Source organism: Salvelinus fontinalis, chromosome 16, assembly GCF_029448725.1.
Source record: "Salvelinus fontinalis isolate EN_2023a chromosome 16, ASM2944872v1, whole genome shotgun sequence".
NCBI classification, from domain to species: Eukaryota; Metazoa; Chordata; class Actinopteri; order Salmoniformes; family Salmonidae; genus Salvelinus; species Salvelinus fontinalis.
In genome coordinates this window covers 11209445-11231862 of record NC_074680.1, presented here as the reverse complement: position 1 = coordinate 11231862, position 22418 = coordinate 11209445, and the positions used below count along the sequence as shown (strand labels likewise).

At 46.0% G+C, this 22418-nt stretch overlaps 1 protein-coding gene across 1 annotated transcript in view; it reads right to left on the bottom strand.

Moving 5' to 3' along the window:
* The window catches only part of pacrg (PARK2 co-regulated), a 288420-nt gene that overhangs the window by 148484 nt on the left and 117518 nt on the right, over nucleotides 1-22418 (bottom strand). The window contains exon 3 of the mRNA XM_055864384.1: nucleotides 1592-1763. Within this exon, the coding sequence (XP_055720359.1) occupies nucleotides 1592-1763 (172 nt within the window). The remainder of the gene's footprint in view (nucleotides 1-1591; nucleotides 1764-22418) is intronic.

Below are 22418 nucleotides of genomic sequence, written 5' to 3'. Positions count from 1 at the left end.
TGTGTACTCTATTGCCAGGGTCAACCTGTCAGCATGTCTTCATGTCTCCAGCGGCCCTGCCTCATGTTGGTCGTTCCACCCCTCTGCCTCAGCAGGCGCTGAAACACTGAGCACACACACACACACACAAACACGGCCAACTGCTCAAACTCACTTACTGGGCGCCACTTAAAATCTCTCACTTTGAAACTGACACTTAGTTGGCTCCAGTGCAAAACAAACCCTCTCACTTTGTGGAAAGTTAGCGTATGTTTGTGTGTGTATGTGAGAGAGTGAGAGCATGCGAGCATACTGAATCATACGTCGTATACTTTTCTACATATAACAACTTAGAAGCCTGTGTGTTCGTCGTTTCATCCCTGTCTAAATGTTGAAGCTATTTTTGCTAGTCCCCGCTCACCCCTGGACGTGACCAACTAGCCTGCGGCCTGCCAACTGTGCGTGTGATTTCAGGACAAACCTGCAATGAACACGAGGGGAGACAGAGTGCTGGTTTCAAGCGCAGGGCGCAGCGGGTGTTTATTGCGAAGGACCACAGGAGGAGGCAGGTAACTCCGTCCAGGGGCAGGCAGAAGGTCATACACAGGGGGTCCAAAAGGGCAACAGTACAGACAGGGAAAAGGCTAGTAACGTAGTCCGGAAGGTCAGGCAATAGGTAGATAACAGGAAATCCGATAGGCTAAAGTACAGGCAGGGAATAGGCAAAAGGCGTCGTTAGTGAGGCAGGCAAAAACTAGCATACACTGGAGGAGTAAATCACGGGAAAAACAGAGCTCCGAAAGACGTGTGTCACAAAACAAACAATACCTCACAGTGACGGGGTGCAAAGAACTGGAGTAAATAGTGTGTGATAATGACATACAGTTGTGTGAACAGGTGGTTAGAATTCAGGTGATTGGCATCTGGAGAGTGAGCTGCGTTTAGGGGATCTAGGTGTTTGAGAGTGTGAGCTGGAAAGGGGGCTGGAAAGTGAGCTGCGTTCAGGAGATCTGCCTGTTTGAGGGTGTGAGTTGGAAGCAGACGTTACCAAACCAATGAGGTGCTGTCCTGCTGGAGGCAAAGCACATTTAAATGTAGCGTGTCCCCATATTCATGGGGGCTTAGCAACCTTGCCTTATGACTGGGTCTCATCCACTAACAGCAAAACAAGAACAGTTAGCCCTGCTCTCTAATAATAATAGGTCTGGAAGATGCAAGGGGCCATATGTGAGCTTTTAACTGAGGTCCTCACTGTGTGGATGGCAACAACTAGTGGCTGAAGAATAGGGCATTGGGGATTTATCCATTGTCAAGCCATGTCATTCTGGCTTGTGGTTACTGGCCACACGTTAGTAAATGATCTCTTTATAATCTTGTTATAGGAGATTTGGCCTAGATATGCTGTGAGATGGTTGTGGTTGTATGAAAGAGTCGTGTTTATGGGCTGATAATGTTGTGACACTGTTCCTGTGATGTTTCTGTCATGTTTGGGGCCACTCACTCTTGAGAAGGATGATGATAAGTGTTGTGGTTGCGTTAACATAAGTATTTGTGCTGTAATAACGTTATGGCAGTGTTTTATGTGACATTTCAATAACGTTTAGCCACTCACTTTTGATGGGGATGATGAGTTGGGGGATGACGGGCAGGATCTTGGTGCCCCTGTGCTCGAGCATGTCGTGGGCCCCCTGGCTGGCGAAGAACTCATAGGGGTGCACCGTCTCACACAGCCCGTCGAAGAACAAAGGGAGGTAGTGGTGGTAGTCGAGCTTCTCGATCTCCACCTGAGGCACACGCACACGCACACACATTTCCATCAACCAGATGGCTTTGCAACAGCTAAGCATTCCTGGAAACATGTTCATTCCTGGAAATGTTTGAAACGGCTCTGCACACACAACTACACGGTCACCAGGGACTGAATGTGAGTGAACCAACGCAAGGGGATCTCCCCTAGTTCATCCTCTACGTTGTAATAGAACACAGTCGTGGTCTTTCCTCATCTTATGCCCTTTCGTTTTGTTTGTCCTTGGACTCACACAATATCCAGGACCAAGCCTTCTAACCGAGCCTGGCTTTAGAAGGTGTTTATAATACCAGCCACAGCTGAAGACAGCTGTTGGGGAGATCGTGACACCCCTACATGTGGTATCCTGTGGGCCGACACATTAATAACACCTGTCTGTAACGCTGTTTAAGCCTATACTCCCCAAAACAGCTACACCAGCCTACACACATAAAAACATTCCTTCAGCTACTGAACCTGTGTGGATTACATGCTTTGATATTGGGTATGTTACAATGTATTGAAGTAGGCTTAGCAGCAGAATGACTTGTGTTGTGATGAACTCGCACCAAACTTGACAAGAAAGGCCAGGTGACAAGGGCACCCCTAGCTACCCTTTCACACACTTTCCCTTTGTGTGTGTGTGTCTGTCTGTCTGTCTGTCTGTCTGTCTGTCTGTCTGTCTGTCTGTCTGTCTGTCTGTCCGTCTCTGTGTCTGTGTGTTTAACGTGTGTGCGTGCGTGTGTACGGGCGCCCGCGACCATGCGCGTGTGTTTGTGTGTGTGTTTGAAGCACATGTGTGTCCACAGAAGGTCTGGTTACAGTAGATTGTATGAACTCCAGAGCACTGTGGTGGCTCTGTTGTTGGCCGAGGGGTAAGGGGGGGATCCTGTTTCATGTAATGAAAGCCAATCCTGTGTAGAGTAGAGGCAAACACCCCACAGACCTGGAGCAGCCAGGGGTCTTAAAGGACAGCTGAGCCACATCGTCCCAATCCCTGCTACACCCCACTGGGTCACGCTGCCGCCGAAATGTCACCACCACGTGGACCACGGTTGCTTTGATGTCCCCGGCTCTCGCAGAGCCCCCACTTTAGAGGTGCGACTTCAAAGTGGGCAGACCCCCTGACACGAGTCGCGTGGGTAAACAGAGAGAGAGAGAGAGAGAGAGAGAGAGAGAGAGAGAGAGAGAGAGAGAGAGCAAATGGTGTGTTAGCAGAGAGACCGATAGGGCTGATTGCTTTGTGGCAATTTGTTGGCTAACCTTGACCTTTTCCAGCTTGGTCAAGATCATCATTGTGAGTCAGCTAGGCGGGCAGGGAGACAAGAACAAAAGCAAATATGCGCCGGGAGAGAGTGGGGGGAGAGATGACACTGTGGCAGGAAGAGTCACATAAGACCAGAGAAAACACTTCAAGCAGAGATACAGAGTGGCCATATAGGCTGCAGCAGACAATGTCATAGTCAGTGGATTAGAAAATGGTCCGATATCTGATATTTGTTTTTTAAAGTATATAAAAAAATTGCCTATTTTTAAGCTGAAATCCACTTACGGTGAAACAGCGCCACTGTTCGCCCCCAGCGCATTTGTTATTGTTTTTCTTTTGTTGATGAAATGGAGGAGAGGAGCATTCAGAATGGCGAGGAGAGGGGAAAAAATACAGTACACTGTTCGTCTATTGCGTATGCAATGACTTTCAATGATGTCCGGTGAAAAGAAAACAGTCTTAGCTGTTTTAAGTACCTTCTTTGTTGTTATAATATCGTAAAAGGATGTATACTTGTGTTTGACGCGTTACGGGTTACGGGTGTTCGATCCCAGTGGTGGACACATCTTATCCCTTACCTTAACCATTCTGAATGAGTGCTTAAACATAAAGTTTTAACATGGTTATAACATGTCAAAAACCTTAACCCTTATTCACCTTCTGAATTTGATGTTTGAAACAACTTCAAAAATGTGATGTTGGCAGAAACGTGGATAAACGTCTAATTCTGCAGTGAGACTGTTAGAGCTTGTTGGCAGTTTCCCCAAGTATGGATTCCAGCTTTAAATATGAACCTTTATAGGCAACTGGTGGCCTCAATATGAAATTAAAAAACATGAGCTGGTGCACACCCAGAAAAAATTGTTTGGGTGGAGGTGCTGACTAACGGTGAAACTATAACTATCAAAATAAAGACAGTCGAACACTCCATGTGTAAACTCCCAGCAATTTATTAGGTAAATACCCATTCAATTGCTGGGAGTTTATACATGGAGTGTGCGACTTTCTTCATTTTGATAGTTTATAGCCTCAATATGAAAAACATATTAATATAATCTATCTATGGCATACAAGTCAAGGGGATTTAGAATTATAGCTGTGTGAAGCCTGTTCTGAGATCTGTGATAAGGGCCTAATCAAAATGCAGAGGCAGACAACAGCTCAGAGTGGAGTAGTGATGGGTAAAGATCCCATAGGAGAACACAGGAAGCAGTGGAGAATTACACACACGCATGCACACACACAACCCCCCCCCCGACCCCACCCCACCCCACACACAAAACACACACACGTACGGAGCCTTTGGCTGACCGGTAACGCTCAAATTCACTCTTATCGATTGGCCGTTCAGGTTTGTTTGTCTTTAGGTGCCTCCAGGTTTCCCTACGGAGGGCCTTTATCGATGAGACGGGACAGCAAGAGACGTTGTTGAGCAGCAATTAGCCGGGCCCCGACAAAGAGAGGCCCACACATCTCCTCTGGTCAGTGTGGAGAGAGGCAGAGACACAGCAGCTGAGCAGTTAGCAAAGGCTTACTCATTAAAACCCTTGACTGAGTCTGCGTCTAAAATAGCACCCTATTCACCATGTAGGCTAGTCTAATGTGTTACTTTTGACCAGGCCCCAGGGCACTATGTAGGGAACAGGGTGCCATTTCGGGACAAACCCCGAGTCTCTGGGGCCTTCAGCCCATAGAAATAGAATTCATAGAACGTGTTATACCCTGTAAGTCAATGGGTGGGTGATGGAAGTCTATTTCTATACTCTAGGCTGGATTGGCAGCATGCATAGGCTAACTATGGGCCAGCGTACCAAGTACACAGGGGAGAGTGGGGTGTGTGTGTCTATTTGTGTGCATGTGTTGGGTAGCCGGGTGCATAGAGTGTGGTGTGGGTCCCAGCTCAGCCTGTTTCTGTGGTAATCAGGCAGGTCGTTCAAGATTGATGTCGAAATTGGACGTCTATCTTGAAGACATGGGGAAATGCCTTCAAAACCGGCCACTAGTGGCAACAGTGAGCACTATTACCATTAAATAGGCTTGGGTTTTGCTAGGGCGTTGTGGACGGGGGTGGTGGATGGGCATAATTCCATAACAAATGACTCATTTGGGTAATCCCATGACTCTGGATCAGAAGGTTGCGCTCTCGATCACAGTCGTGGACACTGTTGTTTTTTATTTGGGGTGTTAACCTTATCCCAGACCTTAACCCTTATCTTAACCATTTGGAATGAGTGCCTAAACTTAACCCTTAACCTCGAAAATGTTTTTATGTAACGATACAGAGCAGCAGGAGCAGCAAAAACACTTTGAAATTTGACTTTTGGAGCCACTTCTAAATTTAAAGTTTGAAGAACGTGGTTAAACATCTAATTCTGTGAGAGCTTGTTAGTGATCATTTCTGTTGGTCACTTCAGAGCAATGAGGAGGACACTGACCAAGGTGTGTGTGTGTGTGTGTGTGTGTGTGTGTGTGTGTGTGTGTGTGTGTGTGTGTGTGTGTGTGTGTGTGTGTGTGTGTGTGTGTGTGTGTGTGTGTGTGTGTGTGTGTGTGTGCCAGGCCATCTCCCTAGAGCAGGCCTGGGGCAATTATTTTCCAAGGAGGGCCACATTAAAATATATTTTTGCCATCGCAGGCCAGAATCATATTACAGGATTATACATCATGTGTATGACTGTGTGACAGATATATCTACTGTAAATCACATCCTGCGGCCTTAAGAGATGATCTGTGCCTTCACTTGTTATATTTCATCACTGAAAATGTCTGTTCACAAGCATAGGTTGACGCAAACAGTACAAACATCTTCTGAGCATGACTCCTAATCTTTGGAAAAGTTTTGTTCATTGAGAGATGCATAGAACCTCGTCAGTGACATTGTTTTGAATAGTTCTCCAATCACTGCATCAGACTGAAGATCAATAAGCTCAAGTTGCAGGTCAGTGGGAGCATTATCCACATTGAAGGTGGAGGAAACCAACAGCATGTCATTTTCCAACACTTTGAAATCCTCAAAGCGACGAGAAAACTCACCGTTCAAAGCACACAGCAGCGATGTATACTTCTCCCGCTGGTCATCTGATAGGGACCAGACTAGTAGTATTGGAAGGTGGGTGAGATTGTTGGCTTCTACTTGGCGGGTCAGGAGGAGTCATTTTCCCTTGAAGGCTTTGCCAAGGCTGTACATCTGATGTACAAAAAGACCCTTCCTGTAACGGTCCTGACCTGTTTTATGTTGTTTTTGTATGTGTTTATGGTCAGGGCGTGTGTTTTGGGTGGGCAGTCTATGTTTTGTATTTCTAGGTTGGGTTTTGTGTTCGGCCTGGTATGATTCTCAATTAGAGACAGGTGTGTATCGTTTGTCTCTAATTGAGAGTCATACTAAGGCAGCCAGGGTTTCACTGGGGTTTTGTGGGTGTTTGTTCCTGTGTCCACACATGGACGGTTGAAGGTTAGTCACGTTTGTTGTTTTGTAGTTTTGTAGTGTCTTGTTTGCTGTTTTCATTAAAAGATGGCTTATTTCCCTCAATCCGCATATTGGTCCTATCCATGCTCCTCCTCGTTTGAGGAGGAGAACAACATTGACTGCCTTCACAGAAACACCCACCATAACAGGACCAAGCGGATTGAGGAGAGAGAAAAGGAATTAAAGCACTGGACACAGGAGGAATGGTCTTGGGAGATCATGGACGGAAAGGGACCCTGGGGAAGGGTTGGAGAGAATCGCCGCTCTCGGGAGGAGAGGAAGGCAGCCACAGCCCAGGAGCGCTGGTATGAGGAGGCAGCACATAGGAGAGGCTGGAGGCCCGAGAGGCTCACCCAAAAATTTCTTGGGGGGGGGGGGGGGCTAAAGGGGAGTGTGGCGAAGCCGGGTTGGATACCTGAGCCAACTCCCCGGGCTTGCCGTGGGGTAAGAGGGCGTCGTACTGGTCAGACACTGTGTTATGCGGTAAAGCGCACGGTGTCCCCAGTACGCGTGCTTAGCCCAGTGCGGGCTATGCCACCTTGCCGCACTGGGAGGGCTAGGTTGGGCATCGAGCCGAGTGCCATGAAGCCGGCCCAACGTATCTGGTCTCCAGTACGTCTCCTCGGGCCGGCGTACATGGCACCAGCCTTACAGGTGGTGTCCCCGGTTCGCCTGCAGAGCCCAGTGCGGGCTATTCCACCTCGCCGCACTGGCAGGGCTACGGGGACCATTCAACCTGGTAAGGTTGGGGAGGCTCGGTGCTCAAGAGCACGTGTCCTCCTTCACGGTCCGGTATATCCGGCGCCACCTTCCCACCCCAGCTCAGTACCACCAGTGCCTACACCACGCACCAGGCTTCCAGTGCATCTCCAGAGCCCTGTTCCTCTTCCACGCACTCTCCCTATGGTGCGTGTCTCCAGCCCGGTGCCTCCAGTTCCGGTACCACGCACCAGGCCTAGAGTGCGCCACGAGAGTCCAGTGGGCCCAGTTCCTGTTCCCCGCACTCGCCCTGAGGTGCGTGCCCTCAGCCCGGTACCTCCAGTTCCGGTACCACGCACCAGGCCTATAGTGCGTCTCAGCCGGCCAGAGTCTGCCTAGCGCCAGAGCCGTCCTGCCATGACCAGCCAGAGCCGTCCTGCCATGACCAGCCAGAGCCGTCCTGCCATGACCTGCCAGAGCCGTCCTGCCATGACCTGCCAGAGCCGTCCTGCCATGACCTGCCAGAGCCGTCCTGCTATGACCTGCCAGAGCCGTCCAGCCAGGACCTGCCAGAGCCGTCCAGCCAGGACCTGCCAGAGCCGTCCAGCCAGGACCTGCCAGAGCCGTCCAGCCAGGACCTGCCAGAGCCGTCCAGCCAGGACCTGCCAGAGCCGTCCAGCCAGGACCTGCCAGAGCCGTCCAGCCAGGACCTGCCGGAGTCCCTAAACCAGGACCTGCCTGAGTCCCTAAACCAGGACCTGCCTGAGTCCCTAAACCAGGACCTGCCGGAGTCCCTAAACCAGGACCTGCCGGAGTCCCTCAGCCAGGACCTGCCGGAGTCCCTCAGCCAGGACCTGCCGGAGTCCCTCAGCCAGGACCTGCCGGAGTCCCTCAGCCAGGACCTGCCGGAGTCCCTCAGCCAGGACCTGCCGGAGTCCCTCAGCCAGGACCTGCCGGAGTCCCTCAGCCAGGACCTGCCGGAGTCCCTCAGCCAGGACCTGCCGCCCCTTGTCCCGGTGCTGGTCCTTATCCCGGTGCTGGTCCTTGTCCCGGTGCTGGTCCTTGTCCCGGTGCTGGTCCTTGTCCCGGTGCTGCCCCTTCTCCCGGTGCTGGCCGCTCATTTAGGGGATGTTAGTTTTAGGGTGGTCATTGGGAGGGGAAGACAGAAGCGGGGAGTGACTATGGTGGTGTGGGGACAGCGTCCAGAGCCTGAGCCACCACCGTGGTCAACTGCCCACCCAGACCCTCCCCTGGACTTTGTGCTGGTGCGCCCGGCGTTCGCACCTTGAGGGGGGGTTCTGTAACGGTCCTGACCTGTTTTATGTTGTTTTTGTATGTGTTTATGGTCAGGGCGTGTGTTTTGGGTGGGCAGTCTATGTTTTGTATTTCTAGGTTGGGTTTTGTGTTCGGCCTGGTATGATTCTCAGTTAGAGACAGGTGTGTATCGTTTGTCTCTAATTGAGAGTCATACTAAGGCAGCCAGGGTTTCACTGGGGTTTTGTGGGTGTTTGTTCCTGTGTCCACACATGGACGGTTGAAGGTTAGTCACGTTTGTTGTTTTGTAGTTTTGTAGTGTCTTGTTTGCTGTTTTCATTAAAAGATGGCTTATTTCCCTCAATCCGCATCTTGGTCCTATCCATGCTCCTCCTCGTTTGAGGAGGAGAACAACATTGACTGCCTTCACACTTCCTTTGTAGTTTGGAATTCAGTTCATTCATGAGGGCCACAGTGAAGGCAAAATCAGCCAACCATTCAATACCTTGCAGTTGAGGGAAATCCACATATTTTCCTTTCATTTGCAAAAACTCAGCAATCTCCAACTTCAGGTCCCACACCCTTTAAAGCATCTTCCCCAAACTCAGCCATCTCACGTTTGTGTGGTAGGGGAGATCTGCATAACCCGACTCTGTCTCTTCCAACAATGAGAAACTGTCTGTGGTTTAAAGATGTTGTTCTTATGAAGTTTACCACTTTAGTGACTGTCTCCACAACATGGCTCATTTTCAGAACACATTTATAGAGCACCTCTTGATGAATAACCCAGTACAGGAAAATCGTTTTCTGATCTGGGTTCAGCTCAGCTAGTTGATCTTGCAGCACGTCTTCCGGATCCATGAACTGCCCATGGACATGGTCTCCGACCGGGTGCCTCAGTTCTCGTCCCGGTTCTGGAAGGTGTTCTGTGCCCTCATTGGGTCGTCGGCCAGCCTGTCCTCTGGGTTCCACTCCCAGTCCAATGGTCAATCGGAACGAGCCAACCAGGTTCTTGAGACTACTCTGCGCTGTCTGGTCTCCGCCAACCCCACCTCCTGGAGCCAGCAGCTGGTGTGGGTCGAGTATGCCCGCAACACCCTTCCCTGCCCTGCCACGGGTCTATCTCCGTTTGAGTGTTCTCTGGGGTATCAGCCCCCGCTCTTCCCCGAGCAGGAGGAAGAGGTCGGTGTACCTTCTGCCCAGATGTTTGCCCGCCGCTGTCGTCGTACCTGGAGGAAAGCCCGGTCGGCCCTCCTCAAGACCACCTCCAGGTATCGACAACAAGCAGATTGCCATCAGACCCCGGCTCCCCGGTATCGTCTCGGGCAAAAGGTATGGCTATCCACCCGGGATCTGCCCCTCCGGGTGGAATCCGGCAAACTCTCCCCCCGGTTTATCGTTTCATTTCCCATCTCCAAGATTATTAGCCCCTCTGCTGTTCGTCTTCTGTTGCCCCATACCCTTCGTATACATCCCACCTTTCATGTGTCCAGAGTCAAACCTATTTCTCACAGCCCTTTGTCTCCTGTCTCCGTTTTTGTTCTCAGCTCCTGCTTTTCCCAGTCTCTCCTTTTTCTCGTACTCCTGGTTTTGACCCTTGCCTGTCCTGACTCTGAGCCCATCTGCCTGACCACTCTGCCTGCCCCTGACCCTGAGCCTGCCTGCCGACCTGTACATTTGCCCCACCTCTGGATTGTTGACCTCTGCCTACCCTGACCCTGAGCCTGCCTGCCGTCCGATACAGTTGCTCCACCTCTGGTTTCCTGACCCCTGCCTGCCTTGACCTGTCTATTGCCTGCCCCTGTTGAAATATTGTCAATCCGATGTGTCTGCATCTGGGTCGTACCTTGATCCCTGTCTGTCCTCATGCAGTTGTTATTTATACGTGCCTTCAAAATAAATGTCCCACATGCGGTGGGAGTTAAATCATTACACAAAGGAGAGTATTCATTGGGCTTTTAATTTGAATAACAAATACGTTTTTCAAAACATTACTATCGCAAATTCTTTATGTGATCTGAGCATACGTCCCCCGGGCCGGCCTTTGCTCCGTCCTGCCCTAGAGGAAAGCCACTGGGCTTCATTTAGGTCTCATTTAGATTGGGACCTCACCGACACTGAGAGAACTCCATTCATCAACTACTGTAGTCACCATGAACCAGCTGTAATCCTGTAATCCAAATGAACACACACCCACATATGTACTGTACTCTCTGCTCCCAAATAGACCCTGTACACATATTTAGACAGGCATGCATCCAAACATTCAAAAGGGTAGCCTATTCTCAGGCAGGAATACACCCATTGACAGAGGAGCGCACACACACACACTGAATTGTTTTGATGTGTACACAGTGGTCCCATAGGCCTTTTCAGGCATACTTTGCTATTATGGTTACTAATCATTAGCCATTGTAAATGAAAGGCTGTCACCATTAGACCCTGTTCCTGTTACTGCACAAATCCTGCTACCGTTAGCAGGATGATGAGAAAGCTTATAGAGGCAGAGGCGGAAACTTTGCATGGTAGTGCACTCTGTGTGTGTGTGTGTGTGTCTCTCTCTCTCTCTCTCTCGGTTTCTCTCTTTCTCTCTCATATCGCTTTTCAAGCCTTGCCAAAGAATCACAAAATGCCTCAAGTAGGTTCATTCACAGCACAGACACACATGTGAACAATAGACACCTCTCTCTTTCATTCCCCTCTCTCCCTGTCTCTCCCTCTCTCTCTAAACATGCATACAGTTTATACACATGCACAGTATCGTAACAAACGTCTGCCAAGGCATAAGCTGCTAAGGTACACATACACGAAGGGCCTTTCAGCCCTGTCCTCACATTAGAGTTTATCGGGCCTGACAATTCAAACCCGGTTCGACCCAAGACCGGTGAGCTGAAGCCTGAGCCCAGGCCAGACATCACAGAAATGAAATGAGCCCGTACCCGAAAAAAAAGTCAGATTTCTAGAAAACAGTATTGATTTAAACTGGTGTTGAGAACAATGTGGCGGAGGCGGGCTGCAGCAGAGTGAGGAGACGAGGAAACAGCCATCGGGCATAGAGAAAGCGCAGAGAGCCGAAAACTCACCTTAGTTATGATCAACTGAACAATGGAAATATTTGATATTAAGTAGGCTAATGCAATTGAATGCATGTAATTCTTGCTTATACTGAAACTCCGAAAGTCATATCCAACTGTAATACTAATTTAAAACAATTGTAATGATGGGGCGGTGAGTCGGAAGCAGGTGCAGGTGAAACGTTTTAATAAAACAACAAAACCAAGAACACGACACTAACATAAGGCAGTACGCCGATACACAAGAACAATACCAACTGGTGAGTGAACCTGGGAGAGTGACATAATAAGGGGAGGAAATGATGAAGTAATGGTGTCCAGGTGTGAATCATAATGACTGACAGGTGCGCGTAATGATGAGTGCCAGGTGTGCGTAATGATGAATCCCAGGACCGGTGGTTAGTACTCTGGCGCCGTCGCACGCCGGAGGAGAGGCGCAGGAGCAGACGTGACAACAATGGTCGTGTGTGGCCACCTAGATGTTCATTTCAGCACGGTTTTGATTTGTTTTCACTGAATATACGTTTGGATTATTGGTAACAATTAGGCTATGGGGAAATGTTAGCTAAATTGAAGTGAGCGCTCATGATCATCTTTATTCTAGCTCATTTTGCTAGCATGTAATGTAGCTTAACAAGTGGATTTTGCGCTTCACTCGCTTAGTAGCCTGTCCTACTCCCTACCAAAGGTCTCTGACTTGTGTGATAATCAATCAATGTGCTTTTGTTTCAGTGAATCTCCGTCTGTATATTTGGTTAGTTACAGTAATCTCTGGCTGGGCAAGTGGAGGTGGTAGCTCATTTATTTGTTTGCTCATCTCTTGATCTTAAACCTTTAGTATGCAATCATGTAGCCCAAATCAAGAGTATTATTTTGCTCTTGATTTACGTAATAGCCTTATATAATCTATCCACCATCGAGCTGTGGGAGCACGTCCTGTTTTATCTGTTTTAACGTAACCTAGCCTACTTCAATATAATCAATCATTCATTCATGTCATTAAACAGCATACAAGTCATTCGTGTGTTTCAATCTTTTTATTTTAACATGAAATAAAGGGAATATTAAATAATGAAACAATAAATAAATAACACGACTTTCTGCCAGAAATTCATTTGAATTAGCATTTAAAAGCCCCGTGTTTTGAATGCATGTTTGATTAGGAAAACATTTGGATCAGTTATGGGGCAACTTTCGATGGTTCACAAGGTCCAGCAAGGCACATTAGCAGGATAGTCATAGGCTGTATTTTGTTAGGATGTATCAGCGTAAAACAGATGCTATTGGAATATGGGCTTGGTACTGAGATGCGCTGCCTGTCGTGGTCTTGTGGAACATCATTCTCCCGACTGCACTCCAGCCTATTCGTATCGCAATTTGAAACAGTTGAATCATCAGAAAAATAGCAAATGTCTCTGGCCCAGACAATATTGGAATCCTGGAGCTGCTAGTGTCTGCAGCTGCTGCGATTGAGAGAGGGCCATAGTAGGCTAAAAGGTCCGCAGACAAAGTTTTATTTTCTGAGCAGAACTTTGAGGCCCGGCATAAGACCGGGCCAGACAAGGCCGTCGGGAATCGCCGGGTTCAGGCTGAGAACTCTACCTCACATGCCTCCTGATTTGCTATACACAGAGGGCCGTGGTTGTGCAATTAACTGGGCTCTGCAGGGAGTGTGTGTGTGTGTGTGTGTGTGTGTGTGTGTGTGTGTGTGTGTGTGTGTGTGTGTGTGTGTGTGTGTGTGTGTGTGTGTGATGAGAGGGATGGAGGAGTGGAGTGAACATAGCCACGGTTGAAGACTCCCTGGATCATGCTCCAGTTTTAAGATGAAAGCTTTTATATAAAGCCCAGATTAGAGCTGGATGTGTGTGTGTGTGCGCGCACGCTGAGGAGTCCCAGCAATGAGCCAGAACTAGGCCAGAATAGCAACCTTCCACCATAGAACATGACAAGACATAGGGACAAAGTTGGAGAGTATGACAAGGGAGAGATAGAAAGAGAGAGAGAGACTGGAGTATGACAAGGGAGGGAGAGAAAGAGAGAGGGACTGGAGTATGACAATGGAGGGAGAGAAAGAGAGAGAGACTGGAGTATGACAAGGGAGGGAGAGACAGTAAGAGGGGGGATAAAAATGGAGAGAGTGATAAGTTAGAGAAGGGTTTCCCAAACTCGGGAACTCATGACCCAAGATGCACATTTTAGTTATTGCCCAAACACTACACAGCTGATTCAAATTATAAAAGCTTGACAACTAGTTGATTGATTATTTGAAATCAGCTGTGTAGCGCTAGCAAAAAACAAAATGTGCACCACTTTGGGTCACAAGGACCGAGTTTGGGAAACCCTGAGATAGAAGGGGTGGGTGTAGTGATGGGCTTTCACACCTGCTAGTGCTGGATTTGGCTGAAGACAGCTTTATACAGGATGTGCAGAGGGATAAGAGGAACAGATGTGCCTGGCAATTTGTAACAATTTGTAACAGCTGCTTGATACACCACCTTACTCTTATTAGAGTAAGTGTGTGTGTGTGTGTGTGTGTGTGTGTGTGTGTGTGTGTGTGTGTGTGTGTGTGTAAATGTCTTCAAACTGCAGCCACTACTATACTGAACTGTGGCTACAGCCAATTGTCCTTGTCATTGTCGCTGCACCCAGCGACCTCCCAGCAGGACGACAGACAGTCACGACAACAAGGAAAACTGTGATCAACCACTGGAGAGTGTAATCAGCATTCTGCCCTAATCAGCAGAATTGGCGGCTCAATCTGAAACAATCAAGGCCTTGATTGATAGAATGAATTGTTATCTGCCCTGGTCTGCTGGGAGTAAAACCCAACAGAGACGGTTATCTGGCGTTGCTACATTTGTTTCTACTTGTGTCTCGGACGGGTTGCTCGCAGGCAAACTGCTCTGGCTCCCACTCATTCATCTTAGAGATTAATTAAATGTGGACACTTCAAAGTACTTCCACACATAAGGGTCCCCCAGGGTAGCATGCATTCTAACTGTTTAAAATGGAAAGGAGCAATCCATCATGACTGTTTGTGAGTCAATGTGTGTGTATATGTGTATATGAGCACAGGGAAATGTGTGTGTGTGTGTGTGTGTGTGTGTGTGTATGTGTGTGTGTGTACTGTAAAATGCAAAGGCAAGACATAGACCCAGGGACATATGCTATTGGTTTGCTGATAAAGCAGTAGCCTAACTGGTCCATAGCCGCCTGCGCAATTTTGATACATTTGGCTCTAGTGTCTCACACAGTGCTGAGACTTTTGCAGAAACGTTCAAACAAATACGCTCATTCTCAATGCGTGTTTGATAAATGAGCCCCATTGATTTTGTGTGGGAGCCACAACAATAGACGAAAGACAAATGTTTAGTCTGTTTGAAATGACATTCTCAGATTGTTTAGGGAAGAGAAAAGTAGCCAAGTTCTGGCAGATATAGTGTGTGTGTGTGTGTGTGTGTGTGTGTGTGTGTGTGTGTGTGTGTGTGTGTGTGTGTGTGTGTGTGTGTGTGTGTGTGTGTGTGTGTGGTAGAGAAAGTGTGAGGTAGGCAAAGTCACCCAGGCAGAAGCGCCTGTCAGCAGCCCCCCAAGGCCCTGGCCGGCCGGACTGTGCCCAAGTCCGTAATGGGATGTTCTTGTGGTGCCAGCGGATCACTCTCATCCTGTGTTCTGGCACACAGATCAAAGAGAATGGCCTGTATAGAGCTGGCTACAGAGATTGGACACAGTAAGGAAGGGAGAGCGAGGGGGAGACATAGAGAGAAACAGAGAGGGAGAAAAAAAGAAAGAGTGAGAAAGTCAGGAAGAGAAGAGGAAGAGAAAAAGAGAGAGGGAGCGAGAAGAGAGAGAGAAAGACAAAGAGATGCCAACTTGTCTAAGCAGTAGACAGACTAAAGGGTCTTGTGAGTGAGCAGTCCCTCTATTAACACACACAGGGTGATGAGGTTCCATTACTCTTTTTTCCGCTTCCTATTTAAGTCTAGGTGAGGGAAAAACAGGGAAAAGTGGTGGTAAAAAGAGTCAAGTGGGACTTGGAGATGGATCCTCTGTTCCTCTCGCACCAATTAGCGACACTGGCAGTAAAATATGGCCACTGGTCATAGGACTGGAGTGAGAAGAGGGCACGATGCTGCCATGTCCCAGCCAGGGCCATAGATAAGACTCTGGCCAAAATCAATGTGTGGGTAATTCTCAGCCCAAAGGCAGTCAATGTGCTGACAATAGACCACATTTATAAAACCTTGTACAATCTGACTAGGGTGTTGTAAATTGGGGAGCGCAGACTCCCCACTGGCCTCTAACAAAGAAAACAGTGGTGCTTCTGTTGTGATACGTGGACAGGTCACTGGACATTGGCCCTCTCCGATATCAATCAAGTTTATTTTATATAGCCCTTCGTACATCAGCTAATATCTCGAAGTGCTGTACAGAGACCCAGCTTAAAACCCCAAACAGCTAGAATGCAGGTGTAGAAGCACGATAAGGGTCAATTAATCTCCCAGCTAGCTCGCAACCAACCAACAAACCAACCCTTGTCATCGACATCAACTCAGCCAAGTTAGCCAAATAAATGACAGTCATCCTGATGAAGGCCAAGATGGCCAAGATTGTGCCTTTTTCCCCCTCAAATGATTGACAGGCCAGCTGTGAAGCCGAATGCCCAGGGAGGATGAATGGAGTCCAGTGCCCAGCTAGCACAGTTGGTTCCTTGGAAGTTGTGGTAACATATGTTTTTGGTTTCACCTTAGGTTGTGGGAACGAAGGCATATGCAGTTGAAGTCGGAAGTTTACATACACTTAGGTTGGAGTCATTAAAACTCGTTTTTCAACCACTCCACACATTTCTTGTTAACAACTATAGTTTTGGCAAGTTGGTTAAGACATCTACTTTGTGAATGGCACAAGTCATTTTTCCAACAATTGTTTAAAAACAGATTATTTCACTATCACAATTCCAGTGGGTCAGAAGTTTACATACACTAAGCTGACTGTCCCTTTAAACAGCTTGGAAAATTCCAGAAAATGATGTCATGGCTTTAGAACCTTCTGATAGGCTAATTTACATCATTTGAGTCAATTGGAGGTGTACCTGTGGATGTTTTTCAAGGCCTACCTTCAATCCTATTTTGGGAATGTTTATTTTATGTTAATTCTAGGTTATTTGGAGGATAAGAATAAATTCCTTAAAATTTTCACTGAATGTTTCAACAAGACTTTTAATAACAATGCTATCTTATTTTGGGTTAACTTTTTTGAACTCCAAACACAGATAGAACACATGTGAATGCAGTTCCTTAAGGCCTTGATACACTGGCAATTTTTAGCCAATATTGCTGGCAACGTCGTTGGGTATGTGACACTGAGCACAAGGACAATGAGCACAAGGACAAGTATATGGCAAAGCAGACATAAAATCGGATAACTATATTTACAAAACATTTTATTTCACAATTCTAAGCTAGGAAGTGTAAATGGTAGTCATTAATCTTGCCAGCTAGTTAAACATACCAAAAATTATTTAAAACAAAAAATGAAGCATAACCGATATGAAATGGCTAGCTAGTTAGTGGGTTGAGCGCTAATAGCGTTTCAATCGGTGACGTCACTTGCTCTGAGACCTTGAAGTAGTTGTTCCCCTTGCTCTGCAAGTGCTGCAGCTTTTGTAGAGCGATGGGTAACGATGTTTCGAGAGTGACTGTTGTAAATGTGTGCAGAGGGTCCCTGGTTCGGGGCGAGGACAGGGACGGAAGCTATACTGTGACACTAGCTTGCTAGCGAATTAGCCTGTTTGTCCCATTGACTGAGCATTGGTTACGGTTAGCATGCTAATCGATTAGTATCTGCCACCGTGGATATTTTCAGCAGTCAAACATGACAAACTGAACCCAGTATGTATGTATTCACGTATTATGATAAATATTGTAGTGGAGCAACATATGAGATGTGAATGCCCAACATTTCACTCCAACATGGGAGTTGATTTTCTCTCGCTTCAGCTCGAAAACAGTCACCATGTTTTCCAAAATATTTTGGAATAGCATACTGATCACCTGACCAATATCTGCACCCTAAATGGAGGTTTCCTACAAATGACCAACTAGGTGGAGCTGCCGATGAAGATTCACCAGATAATAAAGGTTGCACATTTTCAATGTAAAATAGTTGCAACAACCATTGCCAGTGTATCAAGGCCTTTATGCATGAATCATGCAAACACATTTTTATCTTATTGTGTGAATGTATATTTTTAAATAACATTGCTTGAACGTTAATAAAGTTTTGTGATTTTTACGGATATTTTTTTATTTGTAATTTTTACCCCCTTTTTTCACCCCAATATCGTGATTGCGATCTTGTGTCATCGCTGTAACTCCCCAACTGGCTCGGGAGAGGTGAAGGTCGAGTAATGCGTCCTCCGAAACATGACCCACCAAGCCGCACTACTTAACACCCGCTCGCTTAACCCGGAAGCCAGCTGCACCAATGTGTCGAAGGAAACACCATTCAACCTACGATTCAAAATCAAATCATATAAAATGTTATTGGTCACATACACGTGTTTAGCGGGTGTAGCGAAATGCTTGTGTTTCTAGCTCCAACAGTGCAGTAAAATCTAACAATTTCACAACAATACACAAAATACCTAAAGTAAAGGAATGGAATTAAGAATATATAAATATTTGGGCAAGCAATGTCAGAGCGTCATAGACTAAGATAAAGTGGGATAAAATAGGATACAGTATATACATATGAGATGAGTAATGCCCAACATGTAAACATTATTAAAGTGACTAGTGTTCCATTATTAAAGTGGCCAGTGATTTCAAGTCTATGTACAGTTGAAGTCGGAAGTTTACATACACCTTAGCCAAATACATTTAAACTCAGTTTATCACAATTCCTGACATTTAATCCAAGTAAAAATTCCCTGTTTTAGGTCAGTTAGGATCACCACTTTATTTTAAGAATGTGAAATGTCAGAATGTCAGTTGAGAGAATTATTTATTTGAGCTTTTATTTCTTTCATCACATTGCCAGTGGGTCAGAAACTTACATACAATCAGTTAGTATTTGGTAGCATTGCCTTTAAATTGTTTAACTTGGGTAGCTTTCCACAAGCTTCCCACAATAAGTTGGGTGAATTTTGGCCCATTCCTCCTGACAGAGCTGGTGTAACTGAGTCAGGTTTGTAGGCCTCCTTGCTCGCAAACACTTTTTCAGTTCTGCCCACACATTTTCTATAGGATTGAGGTCAGAGCTTTGTGATGGCCACTCCAATACCATGCCTTTGTTGTCCTTAAGCAATTTTGCCACAACTTTGGAAGTATGCTTGGGGTCATTGTCCATTTGGAAGACCCATTTGCAACCAAGCTTTAACTTCCTGACTGATGTCTTGAGATGTTGCTTCAATATATCCACATAATTTCCCTCCCTCATGATGCCATCCATTTTGTGAAGTGCACCAGTCCCTCCTGCAGCAAAGCACCCCCACAACATGCTGCTTCCACCCCCGTGCTTCACGGTTGGGATGGTGTTCGTTGGCTTGCAAGCCTCCCCCTTTTTCCTCCAAACATAACGATGGTCATTATGGCCAAACAGTTCTATTTTTGTTTCATTAGACCAGAGGACATTTCTCCAAAAAGTACGATATTTGTCCCCATGTGCAGTAGCAAAACATAGTCTTGCTTTTTTATGCCGGTTTTGGAGCAGTAGCTTCTTCCTTGCTGAGCTGCCTTTCAGGTTATGTCGATATAGGACTCGTTTTATTGTGGATATAGATACTTTTGTACCTGTTTCCTCCAGCATCTTCACAAGGTCCTTTGCTGTGGTTCTGGGATTGATTTGCACTTTTCACACCAAAGTACGTTCATCTCTAGGGAACAGAACGCGTCTCCTTCCTGATCAGTATGACGGCTGCGTGGTCCCATGGTGTTCAAACTTGCGTACTATTGTTTGTACAGATGAACGAGGTACCTTCATGCGTTTGGAAATTGCTCCCAAGGATGAACCAGACTTGTGGAGGTCTACAAGTTTTTTTTCTGAGGTCTTGGCTAATTTATTTTTATTTTCTCATGATGTCAATCAAAGAGGCACTGAGTTTGAAGGTAGGCCTTGAATTACATACATCAGAAGCTTCTAAAGCCATGACATCATTTTCTGGAATTTTCCAAGCTGTTTAAAGGCACAGTCAACTTAGTGTATGTAAACTTCTGACCCACTGGAATTGTGATACAGTGAATTGTAAGTGAAATAATTTGTTTTTAAACAATTGTTGGAAAAATGACTTGTGCTATGCACAACGTAGATGTCCTAACCGACTTTCCAAAACTATAGTTTGTTAACAAGAAATTTGTGGAGTGGTTGAAAAATGAGTTAACTTCTTGCGACTACAGGGGGTGCTGTTTTCTCATTAGCATAATTGCATTACAGATTAAACGGCTTCCTACTAAATTCTTTATCGTACAATATGCATATTATTACTATTATTGGATAGAAAACACTCTCTAGTTTCTATAGGCGTTGGAATTTTGTCTCTGAGTGGAACAGAACTCATTCTACAGCAATTTCCCTGACATGGAGTCAGATTTCACACATTTTGGCCCCTGATCTGGAGTCAGTTTAAAGGCCACTGTGAACGTTGTCAGGATACGGACACTGCTTACGTCTTCCCCTGGATGCCTTTACGTGATGACGATTTGAATGGTATCGATTGCGCAATCACAGCCCCTATAAAACAAAAACACGTGTAGGTAGGAACTCTTTTCCAGATGCGTCGGGCGCGCGGTGGACACCGACCCTGCTCTTTTTCCAAGCATTAGTGTAGCCAGTTATATTTCTCCGGTCATGTTTCTACTCGTTATAGGAGTTAAAAACATCATAAGGTAGTTAATTTAAACCGTTTTATAGCAATTTATATCCGTTTAGTGCGATTTTGGGACATTTATTTCTGAGACACTGTGAATCTCTGGGCACAGTTCCAGTTCATGCCGAACGCAATGGGCATTTCTACATGGCAAGAGGACAGCTTTCGACCAAAAGACGATTAGACCCAAGAAAGGATTCTTTGCCCAAGATTCTGATGGAAGAACAGCTCAAAGTAGGAACAATTTATTATGATAAATCGTGTTTCTGTCGAGAAATGTTAATCGCTTATGACGCCATCTTTTTAGACGTAGCTTCGCTTGGCGCAAACTGTATTGAAAAGTAAGGATAATTTAAAAAATGTAAATCAGCGATTGTATTAAGAATTAAATTGTCTATCAATCGCTGTCCACCCTATATTTTTTAGTCACGTTTATGAGTATTTATGTATACGACTAGATCACTGTCTAATATGGCGCACGACATTGTCTGACCAGCTGGGCAACTTTTGTCATTGTCTAACCATGATTTTGGTGGCTAAATATGCACATTTTCGAACAAACTGTATATGTATGTTGTAATGTGATGTTACAGGAGTGTCATCTGAAGAATTCTGAGAAGGTTAGTGAAAAAATTAATATATTTTGGCGATGTTTACGTTATCGCTCTCTTTGGCTAGAATCAATGCTCTGGTAACGTTTGCATATGTGGTATGCTAATATAACGATTTATTGTGTTTTCGCTGTAAGACACTTAGAAAATCAGAAATATTGTCTGTATTCACAGGATCTGTGTCTTTCGATTAGTGTATGCTGTGTATTTTTACGAAATGTTTGATGATTAGTAATTAGGTAAACACGTTGCTCTATGTATTTATTCTAGTCCATTTGTGACGGTGGGTGCAATTGTAAACTATGATATCTACCTGAAATATGCACATTTTTCTAACAAAACCTATCCTATACCATAAATATGTTATCAGACTGTCATCTGATGAGGTTTTTTCTTGGTTAGTGGCTATCAATATCTTAGTTTAGCCGAATTGGTGATAGCACCTGATGGAGTAAGAAACTGATGGAGTTAGAAAAGTGGTGTCTTTTGCTAACGTGGTTAGCTAATAGATTTACATATTTTGTCTTCCCTGTAAAACATTTTAAAAATCTGAAATGGTGGCTTTATTCACAAGATCTGTATCTTTCATTAGGTGTCTTGGACTTGTGATTTAATGATACTTAGATGCTACTATTTAATTGTGACGCTATGCTAGGCTATGCTACTCAGTGTGGGGGGGGGTGATCCCGGACCCGGGGTAGATACTCGTGAAAGGTTAATGACTCCGACCTAAGTGTATGTAAACTTCTGACTTCAACTATATAGGGCAGCAGCCTCTAAGGTGCTAGTGATGGCTATTTAACAGTCTGATGGTCTCGAGATGCTGTTTTCAGTCTCTAAGTCCCAGCTTTGACACACCTGTACCGACCTCGTAGTCTGGATGATAGTGGGGTGAACAGGCAGTGGCTTGGGTGGTTGTTGTCCTTGATGATCTTTTTGGCCTTCCTGTGACATCATGTGCTGTAGGTGTCCTGTAGGGCAGGTAGTTTTCCCCCGGTGATGCGTTGGGCAGACCGCACCACCCTCTGGAGAGCCCTGTGGTTGCGGACGGTGCAGTTGCCGTATCAGGCGGTGATACAGCCCGACAGGATGCTCTCAATTGCGCATCTGTAAAGGTTTGTGAGGGTTTTATGCTGAAGTACTACAATTCCCAAAGAAACATTTTGTTTCTTAACGTTCTCTGAACTATTTGAGAACATTCCCAACGTCAAATCAGTTAAAGAATGTCCCTAGAACAATACCAAAATTAATGTAGCCATCTTTGAACTTTTGGGAAACGTTCTGTTAAAGTAATGAAATACTATAAAAATAATGTTTTTTTGTTAAGTTCCTTAACCTGTCTAGGATCAGCGTGGCGCTAGCGGCACCCCCCCCCCCCCCCCCACTGAAAAACCAGTGCCGCGAAATTCAAAAAAAAATTTT